Here is a 24,726-nt window from a genome sequence, read left to right as displayed (position 1 = left end):
CAAGTGTAGAAATAGAATGATTCGCAATGAATCGATCACAGTTGACGAATAGCTAGTCCCATTCCGTGGAAGATGCAGCTTCACCCAGTATATGCCCTCTAAACCAGCCAAGTATGGCATAAAAATATTTTGGTCATGTGATTCTACATCTGCATATGCTTTAGACGGAATTGTTTACACACGAAGGAAGCCCCATGAACCCAATCAGAAAAATATTGGATTGAATATGGTGAAATATCTTGCTAAAAGCATTGAACGATCATCAAAAAATGTAACTGTTGACAACTTATTTACTAGTGTGCAGCTGGCAGAAGAGATGCTTCAGAAGCAAATTACAGTGGTGGGAACTAGATAAATGGACCAGAAAATTCGTTATTACACTTGCAAGAGACAAACAAGAAGATGGCCATTTGCATTATGGATGAATATGATGGACGTCGCAGCAATGGACAGGGAAATTTTATTTTCCGCACAACATCTAACATACCATAGTGGAAGAAGGTATAAAAGGCGTTTGTTCCTAAGAGATTTAGCAGAGGAAATTGTAAGACCACTAATGGAACTTCGTATTCAGATCCTTAATCTTCCAAAGAAAATCGTTGATGCCATGCAAAGATGTGGTGTTCAAAAAGATGTCATATTTCCGAACCAACTACCTGTTTCAGTATAAAGAACAAGATGCCATTATTGTCCACATAATAAACACAGGAAAAGTGCTATGACATGCATTAAGTGTAAAACCAACATTTGTAAGGAACATAGTGGCGTTCTTTGTGCTTCTTGTTTGTCATATGTTGAAAACTAAGAGGAACAATGAATAATAACTTTTTTGTCAAAATATTGCCTATAGACGTAATATTGTGAATGAGTTTTAATTGAAGAAATTGGTTGAAATAAATGTTATAAAATGTAAACTGCAACTTATAAGTGAATTAATAAAATTATTGGTATATGTTGTATGTAAATGGATGTAACAAATAAAAATTCACTCTTAGAGGTTTTTATTAAATTAATAAAATGTTAATCAGGCCCACGAGATCCTGTTACTGTATCTTAGGAATCTTTCAATATGACAATAAATTTGACAGAAATAAATTTAACTCCAAAGAATGGTTGTATGAAAAGAGGAAAATTTTAAATTAGGGCAGGGCCTTGGTGGCCCTGCATATGCTTTAGTTTGTTTTCGGCAGCATGCATTCTAGGGTTAATATCAGGTCGAGGCCTACTTCATTGGAAATTTGGACATGCGACTGTGCACTTGAAATACGCACATTTTAGTATCGTTCACGGAATTCCTGCTCGTGGAGTATCCTCTGATGTCTTGTTTCGTTTGTGACATAGTGTAAGATATTTTTATGTTTTACACGTGCGAACAAACGGGCTTCCTACGTAATCGTAGCTGCACAAGCGCGATGGCCCCTTTCATCTGGCGCTCTTTGGCAACTGCTGAAAGGAACCTATTTCTAACAGGTCGCGGGAAAATACTTCGAAAGGTGGTTTGAAAAGCATTATTCCAACGTGCGAGAATGTACGATGAATTTCTTAAATCACAGAGCGTTTGACTCTGATTTAAAAATCAACTCTTTGATGACGAGCCATTTAGAAGAATCTCGAGCAGAGATCAGACATTTATGCTGTTGTTAAAAATTTTACTGGCACGTTTGTGTGATAAGTCTTAAAGTGTAATACGCACATAAAAGACCAATATTATAAGAGCGCTATCCACAAAGTACATTGAGTTTTGGAATTAAAAATAAAGTATTGGAATTTTTATTATATACGGATGAAAGCCACACTTAAATACTACTTTTCTACATAGTTGCCATTTAAATTAAGGCACTTATCGTAGCGATGGACAAGCTTAGAAATTCCTTCGTCGTAAAATTCGGCCGCCTGCGCCTTCAACTACGTGGTTCCCTCTTTTGGGACAGAAAAGGTGTGATTTTTGTGGACTTCCTGGAAAGTAGCACTACTCAAAAAGGTATTGCCAAACTCTGCACAACCTCAGAAGAACAATACAAAACAAGCGCAGGGGAAAGTTGGGCTCAAAGATCCTGCTAATTCACGACCAAGCCCGGGCCCACACGGCAAATGCCACTCGTGAAGTTCTCGAATCTTTTAAGTGGGAGTTGTTTCCTCATCCGCCGTACAGTCCCGACCTGGCACTGAGCGACTTCAACTTATTCCCAGCAATGAAGAAGTGGTTGGCTATGCAGCGTTTCGATGACGAAGCACAGCTTCAAGAAGTGGTAACCACGTGGTTGAAGGTGCAGTTTACGACGAAGGAATTTCCAAGCTCGTCCATCGCTACGATAAGTGCCTTAATTTAAATGGCAACTATGTAGAAAAGTAGTATTAAAGTGTGGCTTTCATCTGTATATAATTTAAAAAAATTTCCAATACTTTATTTTTAATTCCAAAACGTAATGTACGTTTGTTGATAGCCATGGTTAACCCTCGTATGAGCAAGCTTAGGTTCTCTTGCAGCGTATTAACCTTAGAGACCAAAATTATATGTGAAAGCTTTGATTTTTTGTAGCGTCTCTATGTATATTAATTTAAACCATTAACTTTTCCTGTTTGTGTGTTCGCTACTCAAGTGATATTCCTGTTGGCTGACTACATCACGTGTCCTAAGCTCTCAATATCCGCTGTCTTCGGCTGGCGAGATCACGTGACATGAGGTCCCCAAAGCGAATCGCAACTCGATGTCAATGCTTCGGAAAGTAACGTTCGTTGTTCAGTGGAATTCGAATTTATACTTTCGTAATACGAAAATGTGCAGCGTACATGTTGCAGCACATCAGATATATATATATATCCCTCCCCCGAGTTTAGTTTTCTAAAGCGCTGGGATATTGTGCGACCTTGTATAAAACCATAACCATTCAAATGATTGATAAGTTTTACAGTTCTGAGAGAAAATATACTGTCACTTAACACGGCATAAGTATTTTCACCTGGGAGAAGGTGTATTTTTAACCGGGAAAAATCCGGGAATTTTTTCCTTGTGCGCGTACACACCCTGTGTAAAAAGGGAGGGAGGGCGGAGGGTTCTTGTACATAAGTGCATCAGTTAATTACAGTTTCTAATACGATAGATCGATTCAGTCCGGGAAACGTGTCTATACCTTCATATTTGACTAATCTCGGAGTAATAGGTACTTAATAGTATGAACTTAGGAATAATTGAGCTGCTTTAGAAGAGAAACGCATGGATTCGTTTTATGTACCGTCCACAAGATAGTAACAGTACTCGCAGCGATAAGATATAACAGGCTGATAAAATATTCTTATGGGGAACATTACAACCCTAAATTTTTATGGGTAAAAGAGTTGATACACTAGCAATATATGTTCTTCGCGCTATCCGTAGTTTCCCTACAGCCTGCTAACTACTGAATGGATGTACCCATACACTTTAAATGGTGGAAAATACTAGATTTTCATAACCCCATTGGAGACAGTGCTCCATTTACGAGGAATTCAATAAGAAAGCTAATGTTTGTAAATGTCAGTAAAGAGTCAAATGTATGCTAAGAAAAGGAAACATACATCACATGTGTTGTCACAGAGTCGATTGATTACTACTTACACGTACAAAATTAAACTTCAATAAAAATAACTGGATTCCGTTAAGTTACCTCAGTGTACCTCGATCGTATGCAACAAAATGAAACATTCAGCAGAAATATTCATTCTCCAGATACTCCTCCGAGGTACAATGGTCAGTGCATTCCGAGGCTCGCTCAACCTGCGTCTTGGCTTACAGAAGCAGTGTCAGTTTCCCAGTCAACCTATCGGCCGAAGGCCGAACCAGCGGTCCCGACACTGATAGCCGTGCGACCGGAGCTCTTTCGCCCCCCTCGCGTTCCCCCTTTCGACATCGGCTGCAAGCGTGTTTTTGAACTTACCGCTAACTTACTCGTAGTTCAACTTTGTTTTAAAAAACCATTAGCAATTATGTACAGATAGTTATGCCCAGAAGCGAAGTGTCGAAACTATCGAAAAATCTCGAGCGCATTTAGACAATACCATGTTGATTGCTGTAGAAATTTCGTTCTTGTTTGTGTCTTGGGAGTTTTCCGTAAACGTTGTTGATCCGTCCTGAAACTGACCTAACCTGAGACGGTTCTTTACGTAACGTATCCTTCGTTGTACTTCCTAGGCTTCCGTAATAGATCTATTTATAAATTCTGTGTGTTTAATGAAATAAGTCTAACGTGGAGCAATAGTACTTCTTCCGCGACCCGTTATGCGGCCCTGTATACTGTGCATATGCTGGAATTGTTCCGATAGTAACTTCCTAAAGTACCACTTTGACACTAGCACCGGCAGGAGCAAATGAAGTTATTTTCCTAAATTATCAATAATAATTGGTTCCTTCCACCGATCCCGATCCCCGACTCAGATGATACAGTTGCTGAATAGTTCAAATAAACTTATTTTAAACAGGTACCGCACCCAATTACTGTTGCTGATGACTTCAATCTAGTTTTGATATCTGTTGGTGAAAATAGATGTTTAAACTCAGTGGAAGGCGGAAAACGTCGTCCGAAATTGTAGTGGATGCTTTCTCAGAAAATTATTTTGAACAGTTAGTTCAGACGCCCACTCGAAATGTAGTTGGTTGTGAAAACATAATTGATCTCTTAGCAACAAATAATGCTGAGCAACTAGGTATCATGATGACGGATACAGGGATTAGTGACTACAAGGTTTCTCCAGCAAGCCGGAATACCGTAACATCCAAATCCACCAAAAATAAAGGCAAAATACGTCTATTTAAAAAATCAGATGAAAATTGGCTTAACACCTTCCTAAGGTACCTTCTCCACTCCTACGCTTACATGGTCAGAGCGGAAGACCAGATGTGGTTTGGATTCAGAGAAACAATATCGACAGCTATTGAAAGACGTACAGTTAATGAGAGAAGGTACTGACCCCCCTTGGCACACAAAAGGGATCAGAACGCTGTTGCAGTAGCAACGAGAAAAACATGCCAAATTTAAAAGAACGCAAAATCTTAAAGATTGACGAAGTTTTACTGGAGCTCGAAATAAAGCACGAACTACAGTAAGATGTCGTTTTAAATAGTTTCCATGACTAAACTCTGCCTCGAAATCTGGCAGGAAACAGATTCTGGTCATACATAAAGAACACCAGTGGCAAGACACAATCAATTCCTTCACTGCGCGATAACAGCAGTGAAGTCACTGATGACAGTGCCACTAACACCGAGTTATTAAACACGGTTTTCCGAAACTCCTTCGTCAAAGAAGGCGAAGTAAATATTCCAATCAAGAACTGCGAAGATCATAAACATAGTAGATATCCTCGGTGTAGCGAAGCATCTTAAATAAAGCACGACTCACGCCCGGTACTCACAGCTTTACTTCTGCCAGTACCTCGTCTCCTACCTTCCAAACTTTACAGAAGCTCTCCTGCGAACCTTGCAGAACTAGCACTCCTGAAAGAAAAGGATATTGCGGAGACATGGCTTAGCCACAGCCTGGGGGATGTTTCCAAAAATGAGATTTTCACTCTGCAGCGGGGTGTGCGCTGATATGAAACTTCCTGGCAGATTAAAACTGTGTGCCCGACCGAGAGTCGAACTCGGGACCTTTGCTTTTGCGGGCAAGTGCTCTACCCGCTTGCCCGCGAAAGGCAAAGGTCCCGAGTTCGAGTCTCGGTCGGGCACACAGTTTTAATCTGCCAGGAAGTTTCATATCAGCGCACACTCCGCTGCAGAGTGAAAATCTCATTCTGGCATCTTAAATCACTTAATAAAGCCAAGGTCTCTGCTCGAGATTGTATACCAGTCAGGTTCCTCTCAGAGTATGCTGATACAATAGCTCCGCATTTAGCAATTATATAAAACTGCTCGCTTACAGCAAAATCCGTATTGCCCGAGTCACACCAATACCCAGAAAGGGAAATAGGAGTAATCCACTAAATTACGGGCCCATATCACTAACGTCGATTTAGAGTAGGGTTTTGGAACATATATTGTATTCGAACATCCTGGACGAAAAAGATTTATTGACACACAGTCAGCACAGATTCAGAAAATACCGTTATTGTGAAACACAACTAGCTCTTTATACTCGTGATATGAGTGCTATCAACAGGGGATGTCAAATTTGAGTCCACATTTTTAGATTTCCATAAGGCTTTGGACACCGATCCTCACAAGCGTCTTCTAACCAAACTGCTTGCCTACGGAGTATAGCCTCAGTTGTGCGACTGGATTCGTGATTTCGTGTCAGAAAGGTCACAGTTCGTAGTAATAGACGGAAAGTCGTCGAATAGGATAGTAGTAGTATGTGGCATCCTCCAAGAAAGTGTGAAAGGTTTCTGCTGTTCTTCATCTACATAAACGATTTGGGAAACAGAGTAGCGCTCTTAGTTTTCAGATGATGCCGTCATTTGCTGCCTTGTTAAGTCGTCAGACGATCGAAACTATGTGCAAAATGATTTTGACAAGATAATGATTGAAGCAGAAGAATTTGCGGCCGGGACTCTAAGCCGGGTCTTCTTGTTTGCTAGATATCCGTATGGTGCAAAAAGTGGCAATTGACGCTAAATAATAAGTGTGAAGTAATCTGCACGAGTACTTAAATGAATCCGCTAAATCAGGCTGTAAACTCAATTAAATGCTTAGAGATTACAAATACGAATGACTTAAATTGGAATGATCACATTGACGATGCGAAGGAACAAGCAAAACAAAGGCTGCGATTTACTGACTGAATACGTGGAAAACGCAACAGATCTACTAACGAGACTGTCCGCTTTCTTCTGGAGTATTGTTGTGCGGCTTCGGATCCGCATCAGATGGGACTGACAGAGGACATAGAAAAGTTCAAAGAAAGACAACACGTAGTATAGCGAAACGAGGGACACTGTGCCACGTGTGTGGTACACGAGTTGGTGTTGAAGTAAATAAAACAAAGCCATTTTTCGCTGCGGCAGGACCTTCTCATGAAATGTCGATCACCAACTTTATCCTCAGAGCGTGAAAATTTTGTGTTGGTATCCACCTACATAGGGAGAAATGATCACTGCAATAAAATAAGAGAAATAAGAGCTCGCACAAAAAGATTTAAGTGTTAGTTTTTCGCGCGCGCCGTTAAAGTGGAACTGTTGAGGACCAGCTTGGAGGTGGTTCGGTGATCTGTCAACGATGCACTTAATTGCGGAGTAACCATGAAGTAAAAGATGGAAACATAATACCGCTATGTCTCTTGAAAGGAGATTGCCCTCGTCCAATTTATACTACTGCTGCATCTATAAAGATTTCGACGTCGACAAACGTTATTCTAAGCACATTTCCTTTCTTTTTCAGTAGGCTACTATTCCGCCAACTATTGATTGGAACAGTACCGTATGAGCAGAGGGTCAATGCTCGTAAATTGACCTCTCGCATTATCATCCTCCTTAATTCACGTATAATACAAAATTTGTGTAATAAGAGACTTGGAGATCCACATTCGCTCTCTCTTAAAGCAATTGTTGTTGTAAGACGTTGGCGTCGTCGTGGGAGTACGTATTCTAACATGTCTTCAGATGCTGATAAAGATAAAACTTAAGGTGGGGTAATAGATGTGCTTGTTTCGGAACAGGATGTAGGAACTTAAGCAATCTGAGACGTTTCCGTAGATAGCACTTGGACCTTCGCAATAGGAAGAGCCATAAAACTGGACGGATAGTTTCTAATTACGTCGACCTGATTTCTACAAACTCTTAAACGAGCCAAAAGTATACTAGTACGTTAGTACAGTCCTTCACAACATTAAGTGTTCAAATAATACTTTTCCTCGTGGCAAAAATTTTTGTAAGTTTCTAAAAATTGTAGCTAATAATTTCTAGTAATCTACGTAATCATTAGATGAATCGTAACTCAGTATTTTATTTTCCAGAATTTGATGACTTTCGGAAATGCAGTTACATACACCACTTAATCAGGAGGATAAAGTGGCAATTATGCACAGCCATAAACGATGAAAATTAGTTCAAAAACAGCTAACGAGAGCGTATTAACGAACGGTCCTAAAACATCGAAACAAGTACAACATACCTTGCGAAATACTGTAAACTCCTATTTAATGTCTTCGTTTTGGTTACACAAGTTCCAATGTCAAGAACCAGGAGAAATGGTAAGGACGCAAGATATCGGACTCGTACCCTCGAAGAACGAAGCTCTAAACGCCCACCGAATTCTGTGTATTATCCTTGAATAACTTCAGGTAAATGCTGAGGGCGCGAACGATTTTGTTCTACATAATTGTATAGTTACTTTCTTCTCTCTCCAGTGACCCGTTTCGGCAAATCGTTAACCTCTGCATCTCCTCCTTTGGATGCTGTGTACGGTCATCTTTGGTAAAATTTGTTTCCTGGGCAGCATAAAAGCAAGTGACAGAACGCTGCAAGGCGCGTGAGTGTCACGTCAGGTTGTAAACTCATTTTTTTCTGCTGGTGTCATGACTCTTCTCGGATTAGCGGATATAAGAACATAGAGATAGCAAAGTAATAGGGAGCTAAGTTCATCCAGTTAGAACATTAACATTCTGGATTGTTCATAACTAACGATAGAAATTTTCTGTCCTCCAACGACGACGCTTTCACAGCCAGTTGCTGGACATAAATGTAGTATGTAGCTAACAGTACTGGGGTGTATGTGCAGTATAGACACATAAGAGCAGTAAGAGCGGGTCTTGTTTCTTCAGCTGAAGAACTGCTCAGCTAAAAGCGGTTTGTTGAGTATAACTTCTTCCTGCAATCACCTGTTACTTTTTTTTCTCTTTCTGTATTGCTTGAAAGTGTTTCATTCAGGGGAGGTGATCAAAAAGAAGTGAAGACTTGTATTTTGAGTGGTTGTCTTAAAAATGTGAATTATCTCATTTCAGTTAGCAGTGCTTTGTATTGGATTACGAATGGTGTGACACTGTTTATAAATATTTCGTAATGTGTGAGAAATCAAACCATTAATTCGGAAGATAATTACCTGTCTCAAAACACTTCCGTTAATGATAAATGTTATTTCGACAGAAATATACCAGAATTTGTGAATCTACAATTTTGTCGACTGCTTGACAATGGAAAGCAGCCGTTAGTGATAGCCTGTATAATATTCGATTTCACAGGTGGTGTTTACGCTAAACGTATGCCAAACGGAGCATATTGTTAAGCAACTTCCTACTGACAGAGTGAGTTTACAGTGTGTAAAAAGTGACGTGGTGAGTTTAAAAAAAATCTAATAATTCGATCAAAGCAACTTCCAACATGACTTCTATCGTTTAAAGACGCTCGATGGGAGATGCGTACTAAGACTGCAGCGCGTTAAGTTTTATTGTGATGTCACAAGTTTCTTTCCAGTGCTGTAGTAGGGTACCGGAGGAAGCACGGGCGGCGAAGGCATATCTCGGGCAGGTAATTTGCGAGTCTCCCAGTTCGGTCGGCAGACGAGGCGGGTGTTCGCGTGCCGGCAGAAGTAGCAGACAAGACTGCAGCGTCGGTGCAGGCGGCTCGCACGCCAGTCGATAGCGAGCCGAGGTCGCGTACCGACGGCCGTGCCGTGCACCGCCGTGCGCACCTTCTCGTCTTCACTTTCGTGTCTGCCTCCGTGTCTGTTTTTTCATTTGCTGTGGCAATTGCAGTCTCAGTATCTCGGAAATACGAATATTGCGACCAATGTTTCTGCCAAAAAAAAAAAAAATGTGACGATCTCCAGCAAACCTGTGCTTAGTTTTTTGCGTAGACTTTCGTGCTGTTGTCATAGTGCTGCCTGCTTTTTCGTGGAAAACAAGAACCTATGACATTGTAACTAGTACTAGAGATTAGGACCTTCTTTTTAGCGAGGATACCTAGTGGTTCGCGTAAGAAGTATTTTAAAATTTCACTGGGGTGAGCGTAATTGTGGTTAGCAGTTATACACTGCTGTCTTGCTACGGCACTTTCGTCGCAATGTAATCTATTTTTGTAGAAGCTGCTGCGAGAATCCGTGGTACGGAATGACACGGCGCCGTTATTAACACCTGTCAAATTGGGAAGAGTCCGAACACAACTTATTCCCCTAATCTTGTAATAAAGACAAATGAAGTCTCTTGGCAAGAATTCATTCAGTCTCTTTCCGTGCGACAATAAAGCAGCGAATTTACTGTCAGCGTGTAGAGTACGCACATCGATTACTTCGATCGGGTGCTCGGCGTTAGAAATACAGCGCTTCCGGTTCACCTGCGCTTGTGGACACACCGCTTCAGTCCTTCGATCGCTCGTGTGGCGGCAACGTTCGCGTTCCCCGGTAGCCCGCGAGACTTGGGAAGCAGTGCGACGGCGCCGAGGCGCGCCGCTGGCCGCTGCTGCCGCTCGCTGCTGCTGCTGCCGCTCGCTGCTGCTGCTGCTGCTGCCGCCGAGTCGGGTGCGTGCTGCGATGGGCCTGCTCGGCAACTGCTGCAAGTGCCTCTCCGCCCAGAACGGTCGCAGGCGGCGTCCGGAGGCGGCCGACGGTCAGTCCCTCTTCTCCTCAGCTAACCAGTCGCTAAGACAGCTCGCTTTCTTACTAAGGCGTTCATATTTGGGCGGATCAGTATGTAATGTGTGGTCCCCTTTGGTCTCTTACCACACCGTGCAATGCACGAAACACAGGTCCACCGCAGTTATATTGCTCGCAAAGAGCGAGTGTCAGTAGTTCTGAACAGCTTGGGTAATACCTGAGGTCTTAACTGTGGAACGACACTAGGTTCTTGTGGTCCGTACGTTGTGAGGAGAGGGTCGGGCAGAAATGAATGCTTGCAGAAGTGAAGTAAACTGTACTCTGAAGTTAAATCATCGTCTCTTGAAGCTTTCTTCCGTAACACTGTTTGTATAAAGTTTAATGGGGAAAATAAAAAAAAAATTGATGGAAGTCTCCCTAATGACCTATTGCAGTTCCAGATATGACACTAGTTCTTTGCTAACGAACAGCTGAAGGCTGCATTATACTTAAAATATGTTTTTCTTTCTGTTTCAGGGCGTGTACACGCCGCTGTAGTTTCCGGGGTAAATCTCCAAACTCGTAGTGTGACGGTGGAATGGATAGAGAGAGGAGAGACGAAGGGTAAAGAGGTAAGTTTGTATAAATAGCTCAATCAAATGCGTAGTAAACCAGTTTTACCTCACATGAATTGATAGCATTTCATGAAGCCACTTACCTGTTTCATTGTTATCCCCGCAACAAATAAGCTTGTCGTTTAACTGACATTTTTGCTTCCAGTGTCTTATGTATTAGTGGTACACTGCAGACAGTTACAAGCTTGGCAGAAGCTCTAAAATGCATACCTAAAGAGCTATGATTACTTAATCTGAGATAATGTAAAACAAATCTCTCCTTCTACAAACTCTCGGCTTTCCGTGTTTTGAGAAGCGTTAATATAGACCAAAACAAAATATGCCCAGTTAACATGAGCTCCAATATGCATACCTTAATAGCTGTGAGCAATTTTTCATTCTCGCTACTCTTTAACAAACCTCTATTACCAAGTGCTCATTGCTCTTAAATTGTGCATTTTAGAATCTGTGTTTGCTGGACAATTCTTTCTTGTTTTTCGTCAGTAGTACGTCTTAAGTGTGGAAAGCAAAGAGCGCGCTGTAGAAGGGATTTGTTTCACAGTATCGAAGGTGAAGTGCTCGTAGATATGGAGTTACAAATTTTAGAGCCCATAATGAGATTTTCACTCTGCAGCGGAGTGTGCGCTGATACGAAACTTTCCTGGCAGATTAAAACTGTGTGCCGGACCGAGACTCGAACTCGGGACCTTTGCCTTTCGCGGGCAAGTGCTCTAGAACCCATGTTTAGTAGACTTTCTTGATCCGATTGACCATTCCTGTCACATATCTGAATATTGACCATTCCTTCTGTGGAACCCTGTACTGGTACCAGCTGAAACCGCTTTCGTCCATCTGAGGAAAACACGGACATAGTCATTATTCGGCGAACGAGTATAGTAAATAGGATATTATGGCGGTTAATCTTTAAAAATTCGATGACTGAACTCTTATTAGTGCATAAGATATGTGTGATGAAATAAAGTTTCACTTACCCTTGATTTTGGGATAGTTCTTCGTCCTGTTCTGTAGGTATTTCTATAATTTGTATGGTTCCAGTTTTGCGATGCCAATGATATTCAAAAGATCGTGTATGATAATAAATGGCCGATAAATGGTCCGAAACAATGCAGATTAATGGGGAAAAATAGCTCCCGATATTTTGTCCTGTTTCGTATGACATAGTGCCAGATACTGATATCTGTAGTCATTAGTCGAACTAGAGACGATAGAGCAGCATTATTCCCCAAATGTGTACAATGAGCGATATCATCACGTCTTCAATTACGGCTGTTGATTTTGCGACTGCAGTAGGTTTGTAGGCTAGTGCACTGAAATTTAGAATGGTGTGTTGCAACTTCGAAATGTTTCACAGATTATCCGCTGGGTGACTCACTCAAAACAGACGTCTGCTCTTCATGCACCCATGTGCCACCTACTGAAAGCCACCACTGGGGTGCAAGTGCTGCAGTTCATTCCACGGATTACACGTTACACTATACACTTTCAAAGCCACCTCCTTAATTTTCTTCCTAGAATGTTGTTTCGAAAATGTTAGTTATGAAGTCCTGCTGAGTTAGGTGCCCAATTATAGTTTTTTTTTTTTCCTTCTGTGGGTGTTTATAGCATTAATGCCCTCATTAGTTGCTCTTACAGTTTTGTCGGTTACGGTTTTGTGGCTTACTCGTATTCGCGTCTCTACTTTGTGACCCAGTCCTGTTCTGCGATATTTATTGCTCTCCAGGAAACGCATGTCACTAACGACCATGCTCCAACACGTCGAGGTTGCTGTGCCTTCTGAAGTCTGGAGGTGACTGTACGGTAGTACGCGCATATGTCCATATTGAGTTCACACCGCAGTAGAAGTTATAGTGTGCCAAAGACCGCTGGGATCACCAATTCACATGTCTATTTTCATTTGGGCGGGTGCTTAGGTTCCAAGACATGGCCACCTAACCCCTCCCCGCCCCCCCCCCCCTCCACACACACCTCGTCTCCTCTACTTCAGGATTTCAGCGCACACCACCCAGATGGGTAATATCACGTCGTCTAATAAGTTCCTTACGATTGACAAACTCCTTAGATTGTTGATATGTTTCTCCTCAATTATGGTACACCTAGCGGCTTCAGTGACGGCTTTGGCACCTCTGCAGCTATCGACTTTCCGATCTCTTAACCTAATCTCGGGGCTCATCATCAGTGGTCGATCCTTGCGACAGTTATCACTTTCCGGTGCTCCTAGCACTTCCTCGTCATTGCCCGACAGACCAAGTGCGATATTCGGATCCTCGAAAGGTCAGTTGTCAACTGTTTTGTCAGGCTGTATGGCCGAAGTTGTCAGATGGGTCGCAGGGAATGCTAGCCGCCTTCTAATGCCCCCCCCCCCCCTTCCACCGGCGGCCGGTACAATAGTGGACAACTGTTGAGGACCGTCGAAGACTCATGAAAGGTATAAAGCCACATCTGACACCTCAGATCACTTTGAAGCACCTCTGCAAAGGCTCACTAGCAAATGGCAAATAAGGATCTTCAGAGCGCTGTAGTGTGGGCTAAGTCTATAAATGTACTGGACCACCAAAGTTAAAGAACTATTTCGGGTATCCTTCATGATGGGTTTTCTGCTGATACACTTCTTGCTGAACACTTCACGGCCTTCTTTGTGGGAGCATTGGCGTCCTGTTCTTACCCGCCAAAATTTCAGATGAATAAAAGACAAGTTATTGCTAGCCGCCCCCCCCCCCCCCTCTTTTTAATCCCCGTAACCGTGAGTTACATAATGAACCTTTCAGTGAAGGCAGCTGCTTTGAGGTTCTTGACTCGACCATAATACTGCCGAAGGCCCTGATTGATAATCACATATTTGAGTGGCACTCAGACTAGAACTATTCAGGGTTTTCCAGACTAGAACTATTCATGGTTTTCAATCATATTTGACTAGACCACGTTTCTCTTCGCAATGAGGTGAGAGTCGCCATTCCAGTTCATAAATAATGCAAAAACCCAGCGTCAGTTGACAACTACCGTTCTGCCTATTTGCTTCTGTCTCGGGTTCTTCGGCCGACTTACGCCTGATGAATTTACTGACTGTGCGCCAGCACGAGTGGCTGTCATTGTCGAAGCTTCACCCTCCATTGCCGGCAGTTCACCACCGGCATTGGTGGGTGAAGCTTTGACAATGACAGCCACTCGTGCTGGCGAAACGTCAGTAAAATCATAAGACGAACGTCGGCTGAAGAACCCGAGACAGAAGCAAATAGGCAGTTTGTCAACAACTGGCCACGAAAGCTTTAACAGTTTTGAACTACCTGTCTATCAACCTCACCAGCATGCTCTGCAAACTACTTGAAATAGTATCCTGGCTGTTGTGCGGATTTCTTGAATTACGTGCGTTTCGTCTCCCTATCATTGAGGTTTCCAGGAGGAACAATCCACAGTCGATCATAGGACATGCTTTCTCTAAACGCCGACACTTAATTGCCGTATTTTGAGCTACATAAGGCGTACGACACCTCTAGGTGCCATAACATTTTACTTACAGTTCGTGATTAGCGCTTTCGAGGCTCCCTACCTACTTTTGTTCGTCAGATTTTATCCCATCAATCTTTTCGGGTTAGTTCATTTGCCGCTCAGCTCAGCATTTCTTAGGGCGCTGTGCTGTATATTAATCTCAATCACCATTAATGAACTAGGGAACTCCATCGGAGTCGGCCGCTGTGGCCGAGCTGTTCTAGGCGCTTCAGTCTGGAACCGTGCGACAGCTACAGTCCCAGGTTCGAATCCTGCGTCGGGCATGGATGTGTGTGATGTCCTTAGGTCAGTCAGGTATAAGTAGTTCTAAGTTCTAGGGGACTGAGCACCTCAGAAGTTAAGTCCCATAGCGCTCAGAGCCATTTGGACCATTTTGAACCACCTTCAGCCGCGCGGGATTAGCAGAGCGGTCTTGGGCGCTGCTGTCATGGACTTTGCTGCTGATCCCGGCGGAGGTTGTGGTTGTGTGTGTGTGTGTGTGTGTGTGTGTGTGTGTGTGTGTGTGTGTGTGTGTGTGTCCTTAATTTAGGTTAAGTAGTGTGTAAGCTTAGGGACTGATGACTGTAGAAGTTAAGTCCCATAAGATTTCACACACATTTTAACTTTTTAAAACCCTCCATCGGACCACTGCTCCCGCTAGCACTATACCGGTAACTTTTGCATTTGGTGTGGCTTCCAATTTATAGCGTAGGCTCAATGCCAGTTGCAAGACACCAAGCGAAGGGCCTCTGTTTGGATCCTTTCCCATAAATTTTAATTTTCTCCCATAAAAACGTGAGTAATGCATTTCTGTCGTTGTGCACGATCCTTTCTGACAACTATATTTGGGTACTGAGCACTTACACGTTATTGCACAATCCCGATGTTTAGGACTCCTCTTTGAGAAAAAGCTGACACGGCCGCACCCCACATTCATCAGATAAAGACAAGCTGCATGCTTCTTGCCCACACATTTTGGGGTGCAGATTCCACTACTCTATCCCATATTTACCAGACACACGTCTCTTTCAAAGTGTATTTTCGTTCCCAGCTATGTAGCGCAGCGGCACTTTCAGATTTGAAACAGTCGAACTTAATCATAGTGGACTATTAGACTGGCCACTGGTTCCTTCTAGACTAATTGTCCAGTCTCCTTGCTGACAGTATCAACTCTAGCTATCTGAAAATTTCCTAATCATCCAGTTTATCAAATTAGTTCAGCATACAACGCGCTTCTACCGCTTGACGTCCACAGGTGGGTTCTCTAGTTGGAATGTGCCTAGAGGCCATCTGCCGAGATGTGCTCTCCATGTTTTCTCGATCCCCTCTTTCGCTTTGTTAGTACCCAGACCACGAATTAGGCCTGACCTGTGCCAAGAACCTAAAGCTTGTAGCCCCATGATCTTTCGGCGTGTATTTTCCACTCAGTTCTTCAGGAGAGTCGGGGTTTTGCCGCCATTTACACTGATGGCTCTAAAATCGTGAATAGGACGGGACATGATTTTACACCTCCTGCTGCTCTATACCATTATTTGTTAGGAACGTGTGGTGTTGATGCTGCGAAGCTGTTAGTTATTAGAGTCCTACGTTTCGCTAAACAAATCTCCCTCAAGCGCATTTTAATCTGTAAAGACTCAATGAGCAGTCTCCTGGCTATTGATGGATGGTTCTCTTGTCATACCGTGTCCTCCCCAACCTTACTCTTACTGTCTGGTACGTTTTCTTTCCCTCTTTCGCAATTCATGTGGGGGTTATACTCCCCGCCTCGCTCTGACGATCTCGGGTGCGGATTTGTGGGTGCAACTAAGGCCTCTGCTCAGTGGGAGATAAAATTACATCTGGTGGACTATTGCATCCTGTAATGAACTCCGCGCTATCAAGGTGACTACTGCAGTACGGTAGTCGTCCTTCCGTTCGTTTAAAAGAATCCAACGTTGTTTGTCGCCTCCACATGGGTCACACCAGATTTACCCACAGTTTTATATTCGTGTGGCTCTTCCTTCCTTCGGATTCTTTCCTTCTGTTGTTGGATAAGTACGCACGGGCAATTTAAATGGTTCTTAATTTCCCCCGGGAAAACTGTCTTCATTATAATACAATGTTTTGAACTGCCTCCAGGTCGGATAGGGTGCTTGGCGAAGCCATCCGCCCCGGTCATACTTCTTTAACAAGTTTAATTGCTTTTGGATGCGGTTAGACCCTTCTTCTGCTTCCTCTTAGTTCATTTTCTTAGGACTTTCCTATCATAAAGCACTAATATGAAGGCAAGACCTATAGTACCCCCTTATCCTTGATACTAGCTTATGATATAAGAACAGTTGAATTTTTCAAGCTTCCTTTGAGAAAATTTTTTATGTTTACGTTTTTAACGACCTGGCCGAAACGGATCGGGAATGGGGCGGTTGTGCAGATGACACCTCTCGTCACATGCCGAGTCCCGGGGACACTAGAGGTTGCCCACCCCTCTAACTCTCTACCATATTTTACTATTGTCTGTCTTACTGGTGTTCATTATGGTTTTAGTCTTCCCAGTTTCATTGTTGCAGATCTTGCGGCTAGAAGGAATTATTTTTTACTGTCCCTCCGTACGTAGAGTTGGTGGGAGTCAGACGTGGGGGTGATGATTCTCCTCTGCCCCCTGACCTGCAAAATAGCTCAAATCATATTTTTACCCCTCTTAAATTTATTCCTTATATCTGGCTTCAGGATTTTATGTCAGTGCCTCGACTTCACCACTCCTGATACTACCACAATGGAACCACATCGGCGTCACTAACTCCATGTGGATTTCATGTCCCCTCGCACGAGTGACTGATGGTCTCGCTCCTTAGTACCTTAACTCCCAAAACCAACTATAATAGGTCTACTGTAATGTTGAGACTTCACAGAAGGTGGGGCCAGCTTCTAGTATCATGTTGTCGTACTGCAATCTGCATACTTTCCTATAAATTTCTTAGACCACCGTTTGCATAATTTTGACAAAATATTGAACTCAGTAAAACTTAAAGGAATTAGTACTAATGTAAGTAGGCGCAATTATTTAACTTGTCGACAGGTTTTTAAAATTCTACAGCATTTTTTTCCGTGCACATTATATAGACAGTAAAATTTGTTTCCTATGTGACACGGTCTTCAATGTGACATTTTCTGCACTGCATCCAAACAAGATAGCCTGCAGCTACTGATAGTATAGCCACAATAATCGGCATTTTTAATTCGCTAATATTGCGTTTGGCTCCTTAACACTTTCGTGTTGTGGATGAAATCCTTGGGTTGAGTATAGGTTAGTAGTGCGTCTGTAAAGATGTTGCATGTAGTGATTAATTAGTCTTGTTTCTTGAAATTAAAAATCTAAGTCGTTTCATTTTACCAGAAAAAGTTACAGTGCATTATATATTTCACAATCAACAATTTCCTAGTATACACAGTGCATCAATCACTAATTATGGCTTTTGTGGACGATTGGTAACATGACCTTTGTCAGTACACTCACCCGCCGCGCGGAGTGGGCGCACGGTTAGAGGCGCTATGTCATGGATTGTGCAGCCCCTTCCACCGGGGGCTCAAGTCCGCCCTCGGGTGTGAGAGTGTTGTGTTGGGCGTGTTGGTGTTGTGTTGGGCGTGTTGGTGTTGTGTTGGGCGTGTTGGTGTTGTGTTGGGCGTGTTGGTGTTGTGTTGGGCGTGTTGGTGTTGTGTTGGGCGTGTTGGTGTTGTGTTGGGCGTGTTGGTGTTGTGTTGGGCGTGTTGGTGTTGTGTTGGGCGTGTTGGTGTTGTGTTGGGCGTGTTGGTGTTGTGTTGGGCGTGTTGGTGTTGTGTTGGGCGTGTTGGTGTTGTGTTGGGCGTGTTGGTGTTGTGTTCGGCGTGTTGGTGTTGTGTTGGTGTTGTGTTGGGCGTGTTGGTGTTGCGGTGGTGGCGTGTTGGTGTTGCGGTGGTGGCGTGTTGGTGTTGCGGTGGTGGCGTGTTGGTGTTGCGGTGGGCGCCGGTGTCGTGTTCAAATGGTCCTGTGCGCTATGGGACTTAACATCTGAGGTCATCAGAGTTCTAGAACTTAGAACTACTTGAACCTAACAAACATAAGGACATCACACACATCAATGCCCAAGGCAGGATTAGAATTTGCTACCATCGTTTTCGTGCGGTTCCAGAGTGGAGTGCCTAGAACAGCTTGGCTATTACGGCGCGCGTGCGTACGCGCGCGCGCGCGCACGCGCTGTTACCATAAGTTAAAGTAGTGTGTAAGTCAAGGGATTGATGACCTCGGCATTTTCGTCCCTTAGCAATTCACACACATTTGAACATTTGAGTATACTCACGCCCATTCCCTTCCCCCTGCTCCCTCCACACCTCAAGAGTTTAAAATTATTTTTAATTTAATAGCATGACAGTTGTAACTGAAGAGGACCTAATGACTTCTTGTATAATAAACATTTTGTAGTGGAACGAAATCCACCAAGCATCTACAAGTTTTATGAAATTCATTACCAAACCGATTTCAAAGTTGTGGTCGGTCTGCTAATAAAATCATAAAAATGATTTTTGGTGAATCTCCTTCCTCTAAAACAGCTGCACAGATGCGGGACGATTGTTATCAGATGCTGGTGTTTCTCAACCTGAGGAAGCGTTTGCAGCATGGCCGATATCATTGCTTCGTGACGATTATCTACGATAGAACTGTCTCACGAAAGTCACAAAGGTTCGAGAAAGCACATTATAATGTTGCACAAATTCAAATATTGTACTAATTTGTAGTAATGAGCAGGAACTTACATTGAACTAGTTGAACACTTCCTATGCCTTATGACTTGCGATGGCGAGAAGTGTGTCAAACTTGTCAGACCACTGAGGAACGGAAATAGGGTGGCGGGGGTCGCGAAGTCCTGTACAGACAATTCACGAGTTCAACTGAGAGGTTTGTGGGGAGAGGGGAAGGACCACATTAATTCCGGGTGTGAACGGCGGTGCGGGGCCAACGTCTTTTCCAGGACTAACAAATTAGTTTTTGCGCCGATAATCCGCTCTGCTAAAAATATTGCACGGAACTACAACAGTCTGTGAAAGTGCAATTTACGAGGTGCATTCAAGTTCTAAGGCCTCAGATTTTTTTTTTTCTAGTTAGCTACTCACCCGAAATCGATGAAACTGGCGTTACTTCTCGACGTAATCGCCCTGCAGACTTACACATTTTTCACAACGCTGACGCCATGATTCCATGGCAGCGGCGAAGGCTTCTTTAGGAGTCTGTTTTGACCAATGGAAAATCGCTGAGGCAATAGCAGCACGGCTGGTGAATGTGCGGCCACGGAGAGTGTCTTTCATTGTTGGAAAAAGCCAAAAGTCACTAGGAGCCAGGTCAGGTGAGTAGGGAGCATGAGGAATCACTTCAAAGTTATCACCAAGGAAACTGTTGCTCGATGTGCGGGTGCGTTGTCTTGGTGAAACAGCACACGCGCAGCCCTTCCCGGACGTTTTTGTTGCAGTGCAGGAAGGACTTTGTTCTTCAAAATATTTTCGTAGGATGCACCTGTTACCGTAGTGCCCTTTGCAACGCAATGGGTTAGGATTACGCCCTCGCTGTCCCAGAACATGGATACCATCGTTTTTTCAGCACTGGCAGTTACCCGAAATTTTTTTGGTGGCGGTGAATCTGTGTGCTTCCATTGAGCTGACTGGTGCTTTGTTTCTGGATTGAAAAATGGCATCCACGTCTCATCCATTGTTACAACCGACGAAAAGAAAGTCCCATTCGTGCTGTCGTTGCGCGTCAACATTGCTTGGCAACATGCCACACGGGCAGCCATGTCGTCGTCCGTCAGCATTCGTGGCATCCACCTGGATGACACTTCGCATTTTCAGGTCGTCATGCAGGATTGTGTGCACAGAACCCACAAAAATGCCAACTCTGGAGGCGATCTGTTCAACAGTCATTCGGCGAGCCCCCAAAACAATTCTCTCCACTTTCTCGATCATGTCGTCAGACCGGCTTGCGCGAGCCCGAGGTTGTTTCGGTTTGTTGTCACACGCCTTCATTAAACTGTCGCACCCACGAACGCACTTTCGACACATCCATAACTCCATCACCACATGCCTCCTTCAACTGTCGATGAATTTCAATTGGTTTCACACCACGCAAATTCAGGAAACGAATGATTGCACGCTGTTCAAGTAAGGAAAACGTCGCCATTTTAAGTATTTAAAACAGTTCTCATTCTCGCCGCTGGCGGTAAAATTCCATCTGCCGTATGGTGCTGCCATCTCTGGGACGTATTGACAATGAACGCGGCCTCATTTCAAGACAATGCGCATGTTTCTATCTCTTTCCAGTCAGGAGAAAAAAAAAATCGGAGGCCTTAGAACTTGAATGCACCTCGTAAAAGCTGCTGACGTTGAAATATACAAAACGGCTAAAATACGCGCTCACAGCTCACGTGCAAGGCTTAGCACCACAGTTAATACCCTGTGCAACGCAAAGGATCACATTTCGAAACCTCGTAATTGTCTCCTATTGCGACGCAGAAGTTTGAAATGTCCCCCTGTGGGTCCAGGGGTTAGAATATGCCCGAAGTATCCCTGCCTGTCGTAAGAGGCGACTGAGAGGAGTCTCACTTTTCGACCCTATAAGTTCAGGTGCCATTTTATGGTTTGAGGTGCCACTTTCCAAATTCTACTGAAGTGCAGGCCATACGGGGCCTTACGTGGTGCATGAGTTAACCATAGTGCCCTTAGATTCGATCTCCTTGAACCTCTTGTCATGGCTTTGCATATCCACCTTCAGTTGAACTATTCGGGCTCGGAAACTTTGTGGGGTATGTCATCTTCTTCCGTTGCCTCCTGTCCTCTTTCGCCCACAAGACAGTATTGGATTTCTCTGCGCCCAATATCCAGCACGGTAGCCAGTCCGTTGTGGTGGGGTCATCATGTACCTATTTGGCGGTAGCCCCCAGACAACATAGCGCTCGCACTGCTGATGCATGAGCTGTAAACTCCCCATGCATGCCAAGGAGTAGATGCCCGTCTTCCTAGGGCATCAGGACTCCCAGCAATGGCCATCATGCCAGTTGGCCATTGCTGTGGCTGGGTGGCGCCCGTGGGAAGAGCCCCTGATCGGAGTCGGTGGCGTCAGGGCGGATAACCCACAATGAAGTGGACTAAGTCATCTCTTGCTGGTGACCGTACCGCGCCAGCAGTCTCTAAGAAGGGCAAGAAGGAGTAAAATGCTGCAGATTTGACCCTGAACGGTTTCCCTCCATCACTACACCATGGGAGGAACGTAGGGCTACAGAAAGAAGAGAGCCATATTGTCCTCGGTATTTAGTCTGTAGCAGAATGGACGGGGACTCCTTTCTACATATGAAGGCTCAATTTTTTGTTGAACATCTTCAGGATAAGTTCGGGGAAGTTACAGTGCTGTCAAATATTAGAAGCAGTGCAGTCTTGATTCAGACAGCGTGCTCAGCCCCATACCGGGCGTTCCTCGCTTGTGACCGTCTGGGTGTAATTCCTGTTTGTCACTCCCCATAAAATCCTCAACTTGGTCCAGGGGATTATTTTCCATTGCGACCTCCTCCTTGCAGTCTGACGACGAGCTCCGCGCCGGTCTAGAATGGTGAATGTTAATTTCATCTGCCGCTTTTATAGGGGACCCAAAGACAACAGGATTGCTCCTGGTGCTTTCATTTTGGCCTTCGAGGGTGATTCATTGCGTGAAAAGGTCAAGGTGATGTTTTATCGCTGTGATGTTAAACCATATGGTTCTCCCCGTATGCGGTGCTTAAGTGCTGGAAGTTCGGGCACATGTCTTTCCGCTGCACTTCCAATTCCATATGTCGAGATTGCGGATGTCCACTGCATCCAGATACTCCCTGTGCGCCTCCTCCAACTTCTATCAACTGCGGAGAGCAGCACTCACCCTGCTCGCCAGACTGCACAGTACTCCAAAAGGAGCAGAAAATCCTGAAGCACAACACCCTGGACCAGTTGATGTACCAAGACGCTAAAAGTAAATTTGAAAGATTACACCCTATTTGGTTGATGTCCACATATGCTGCAGCTACATTACTATCGCCATCACAAGTACTAGTCGTACCACACTGTGCCACGAACAGTGGACGCTCTTGGCTTCCAGAAGACATCTGCTCCCTTGGTGGAAAGGGAAAATTTTCTTCTGTTGCTCCCAAAGTACCTACTTCGGGTGCAAGGACCCCCAAATGCAGGGGACTTCAGTCCACTCCCCTCAGCTGGAAAAGCAACAGCCTCCTGTGGCTCCTCTCGTGTGGAAGGGTTCCCTTGGGACCCTTTCTCCCAAGGTCTACACTAATGCCACAGTGGACACTCGCCAGTGGCTAAAGGAGCCAAAAACTGCTGGACGATGAGCTTCACGGTCTTCCTCCATGCCTGAAGCTACTTCAGAGAAATCCTCCCAGCAAGCCCTTAAAGAGAAGCGAGAGGGCAAGCAAACAAAGAAGTTTGTTAAGAAAAAGTGCCCTCCGGTGACACCACCACCACCACCACCACCACTTCCTACCAATTCTCTGCACCTATGGATGAGGTTGAGATCTGAGCGTCCCCTGAGTACCTAGATTTCACTGATACCTCATCCACAATAGGAATGGATACAAATAATCAGTGGCAGCAGCTGACCTTGAGGCGTAACCTGCCTCCTTGCATGCTCCATGCCTTCGCAGCCCCACGATAACGTCATCCTCCAGTGGAATTGGGCGGTTTTTTTTCCATCACCTGGCTGAGCTACGGCAACTGTTGAGCTTTACACCCACTTTCTGCGTTGTCCTCAAGGAAACCTGGTTCCTGGCAATGCGGACCACTGTCGTTTGCGGCTACAGGGATTTTACAAGAACTGTTCCTGGCAATGTGGACCACTGCTCTTTGTGGCTATACGGGATATTACAAGAACTGTAGCGACTGTAATAGACATCGTCTCCACCTGACACTCTGTCCTAAACTCGGTATGCAGTGAACCTGTGCCCCTGCAAACTCCTTTTGAAGCTGTTGCTGTCAGGATAAGGATGATGCAGGAAATAACTGGCTGCAACGTATATCTCCCTCCAGGTGATGCAGTACCCCTGAATGCATTGGCTGCACTGATCCGACAACTCCCTAAACTTTTCTTACTTTTGAGAGATTTTAACGCCCATAATCCCTTGTGAGGTGGCACTGTGCTTAGTGGTTGAGGTAGAGACGTCGAAACTTTCCTGTCTCAACTGGACCTCTGCCTCATAAATACTGAGGCCTCCCCACACATCTCAGTGTAGCTCATGGCACTTAATCGGCAATTGATTTATCCCTCTGCCCACGATGACTTGTGTGATAGTGATCACTTTCCCATCTTCCTGTCACTCCCTCAGCGCCATTCCTCCGGACGTCTACCAAGATGGCTTTAAACAAGGCAGACTGGGAAGCTTTCACCTTTGCTGTCATAATTGAATCTCCCCCACATGGTACCATCGATGTGTTAGTTGAGCACGTCACTAGAACGATCGTTTCTGCGGCGGAAAACACGATCCCCTTGTTCCTTAGGGTGCCCCGGGCGAAAATCAGTACCTGAGTTGTCGCCAGAAATTGCTGAGTCAATTAAGGAGCGTCGGCGAGATATACAGCGACATAAGCGGCACCCTTATTGTCTCGAAATATGGTAGAAAATCCGAAGAAATTTTGGTCGTATGTAAAGTACACAAGCGGCAAGATGCAGTCAATACCTTCGCTGAGCAGTGCCGATGGTACTGTTACCGACGACTGTTCCGCTAAAGCGGAGTTATTGAACGCAGTTTTCCGAAATGCCTTCACCAAGGAAGACGAATGGAATATTCCAGAATTTGAAACACGAACATCTGCTAGCATGAGTTTCTTAGAAGTAGATACCTTAGGGGTTGCGAAGCAACTCAAATGGCTTGATACGGGCAAGTCTTCAGGTCCAGATTGTATACCGATTAGGTTCCTTTCAGATTACGCTGATACAATAGCTCCCTACTTAGCACTCATATACAACCGCTCGCTCACCGATGGATCTGTACCTACAGATTGGAAAATTGCGCAGGTCGCACTAGTGTTTAAGAAGTGTAGTAGGAGTAATCCATCGAACTACAGACCTATATCATTGACGTCGGTTTGCAGTAGGGTTTT

The 24,726-nt window shown here is 44.2% G+C and overlaps 1 protein-coding gene across 3 annotated transcripts in view; it reads left to right on the top strand.

Annotated features, from left to right (window-relative positions):
- LOC126267635 (kinesin-like protein KIF2A) overlaps window positions 1-24,726 on the top strand; it is a 310,859-nt gene that overhangs the window by 111,096 nt on the left and 175,037 nt on the right. For all 3 annotated transcript variants that reach the window (XM_049972935.1, XM_049972937.1, XM_049972933.1), the window contains exon 2: window positions 11,012-11,106. In XM_049972935.1, coding sequence (XP_049828892.1) covers window positions 11,012-11,106 — 95 coding nt within the window. The remainder of the gene's footprint in view (window positions 1-11,011; window positions 11,107-24,726) is intronic.

The sequence above is a fragment of the Schistocerca gregaria genome, chromosome 4, assembly GCF_023897955.1.
Source record: "Schistocerca gregaria isolate iqSchGreg1 chromosome 4, iqSchGreg1.2, whole genome shotgun sequence".
NCBI lineage: Eukaryota > Metazoa > Arthropoda > Insecta > Orthoptera > Acrididae > Schistocerca > Schistocerca gregaria.
This window is presented reverse-complemented; position numbering and strand designations above follow the sequence as displayed.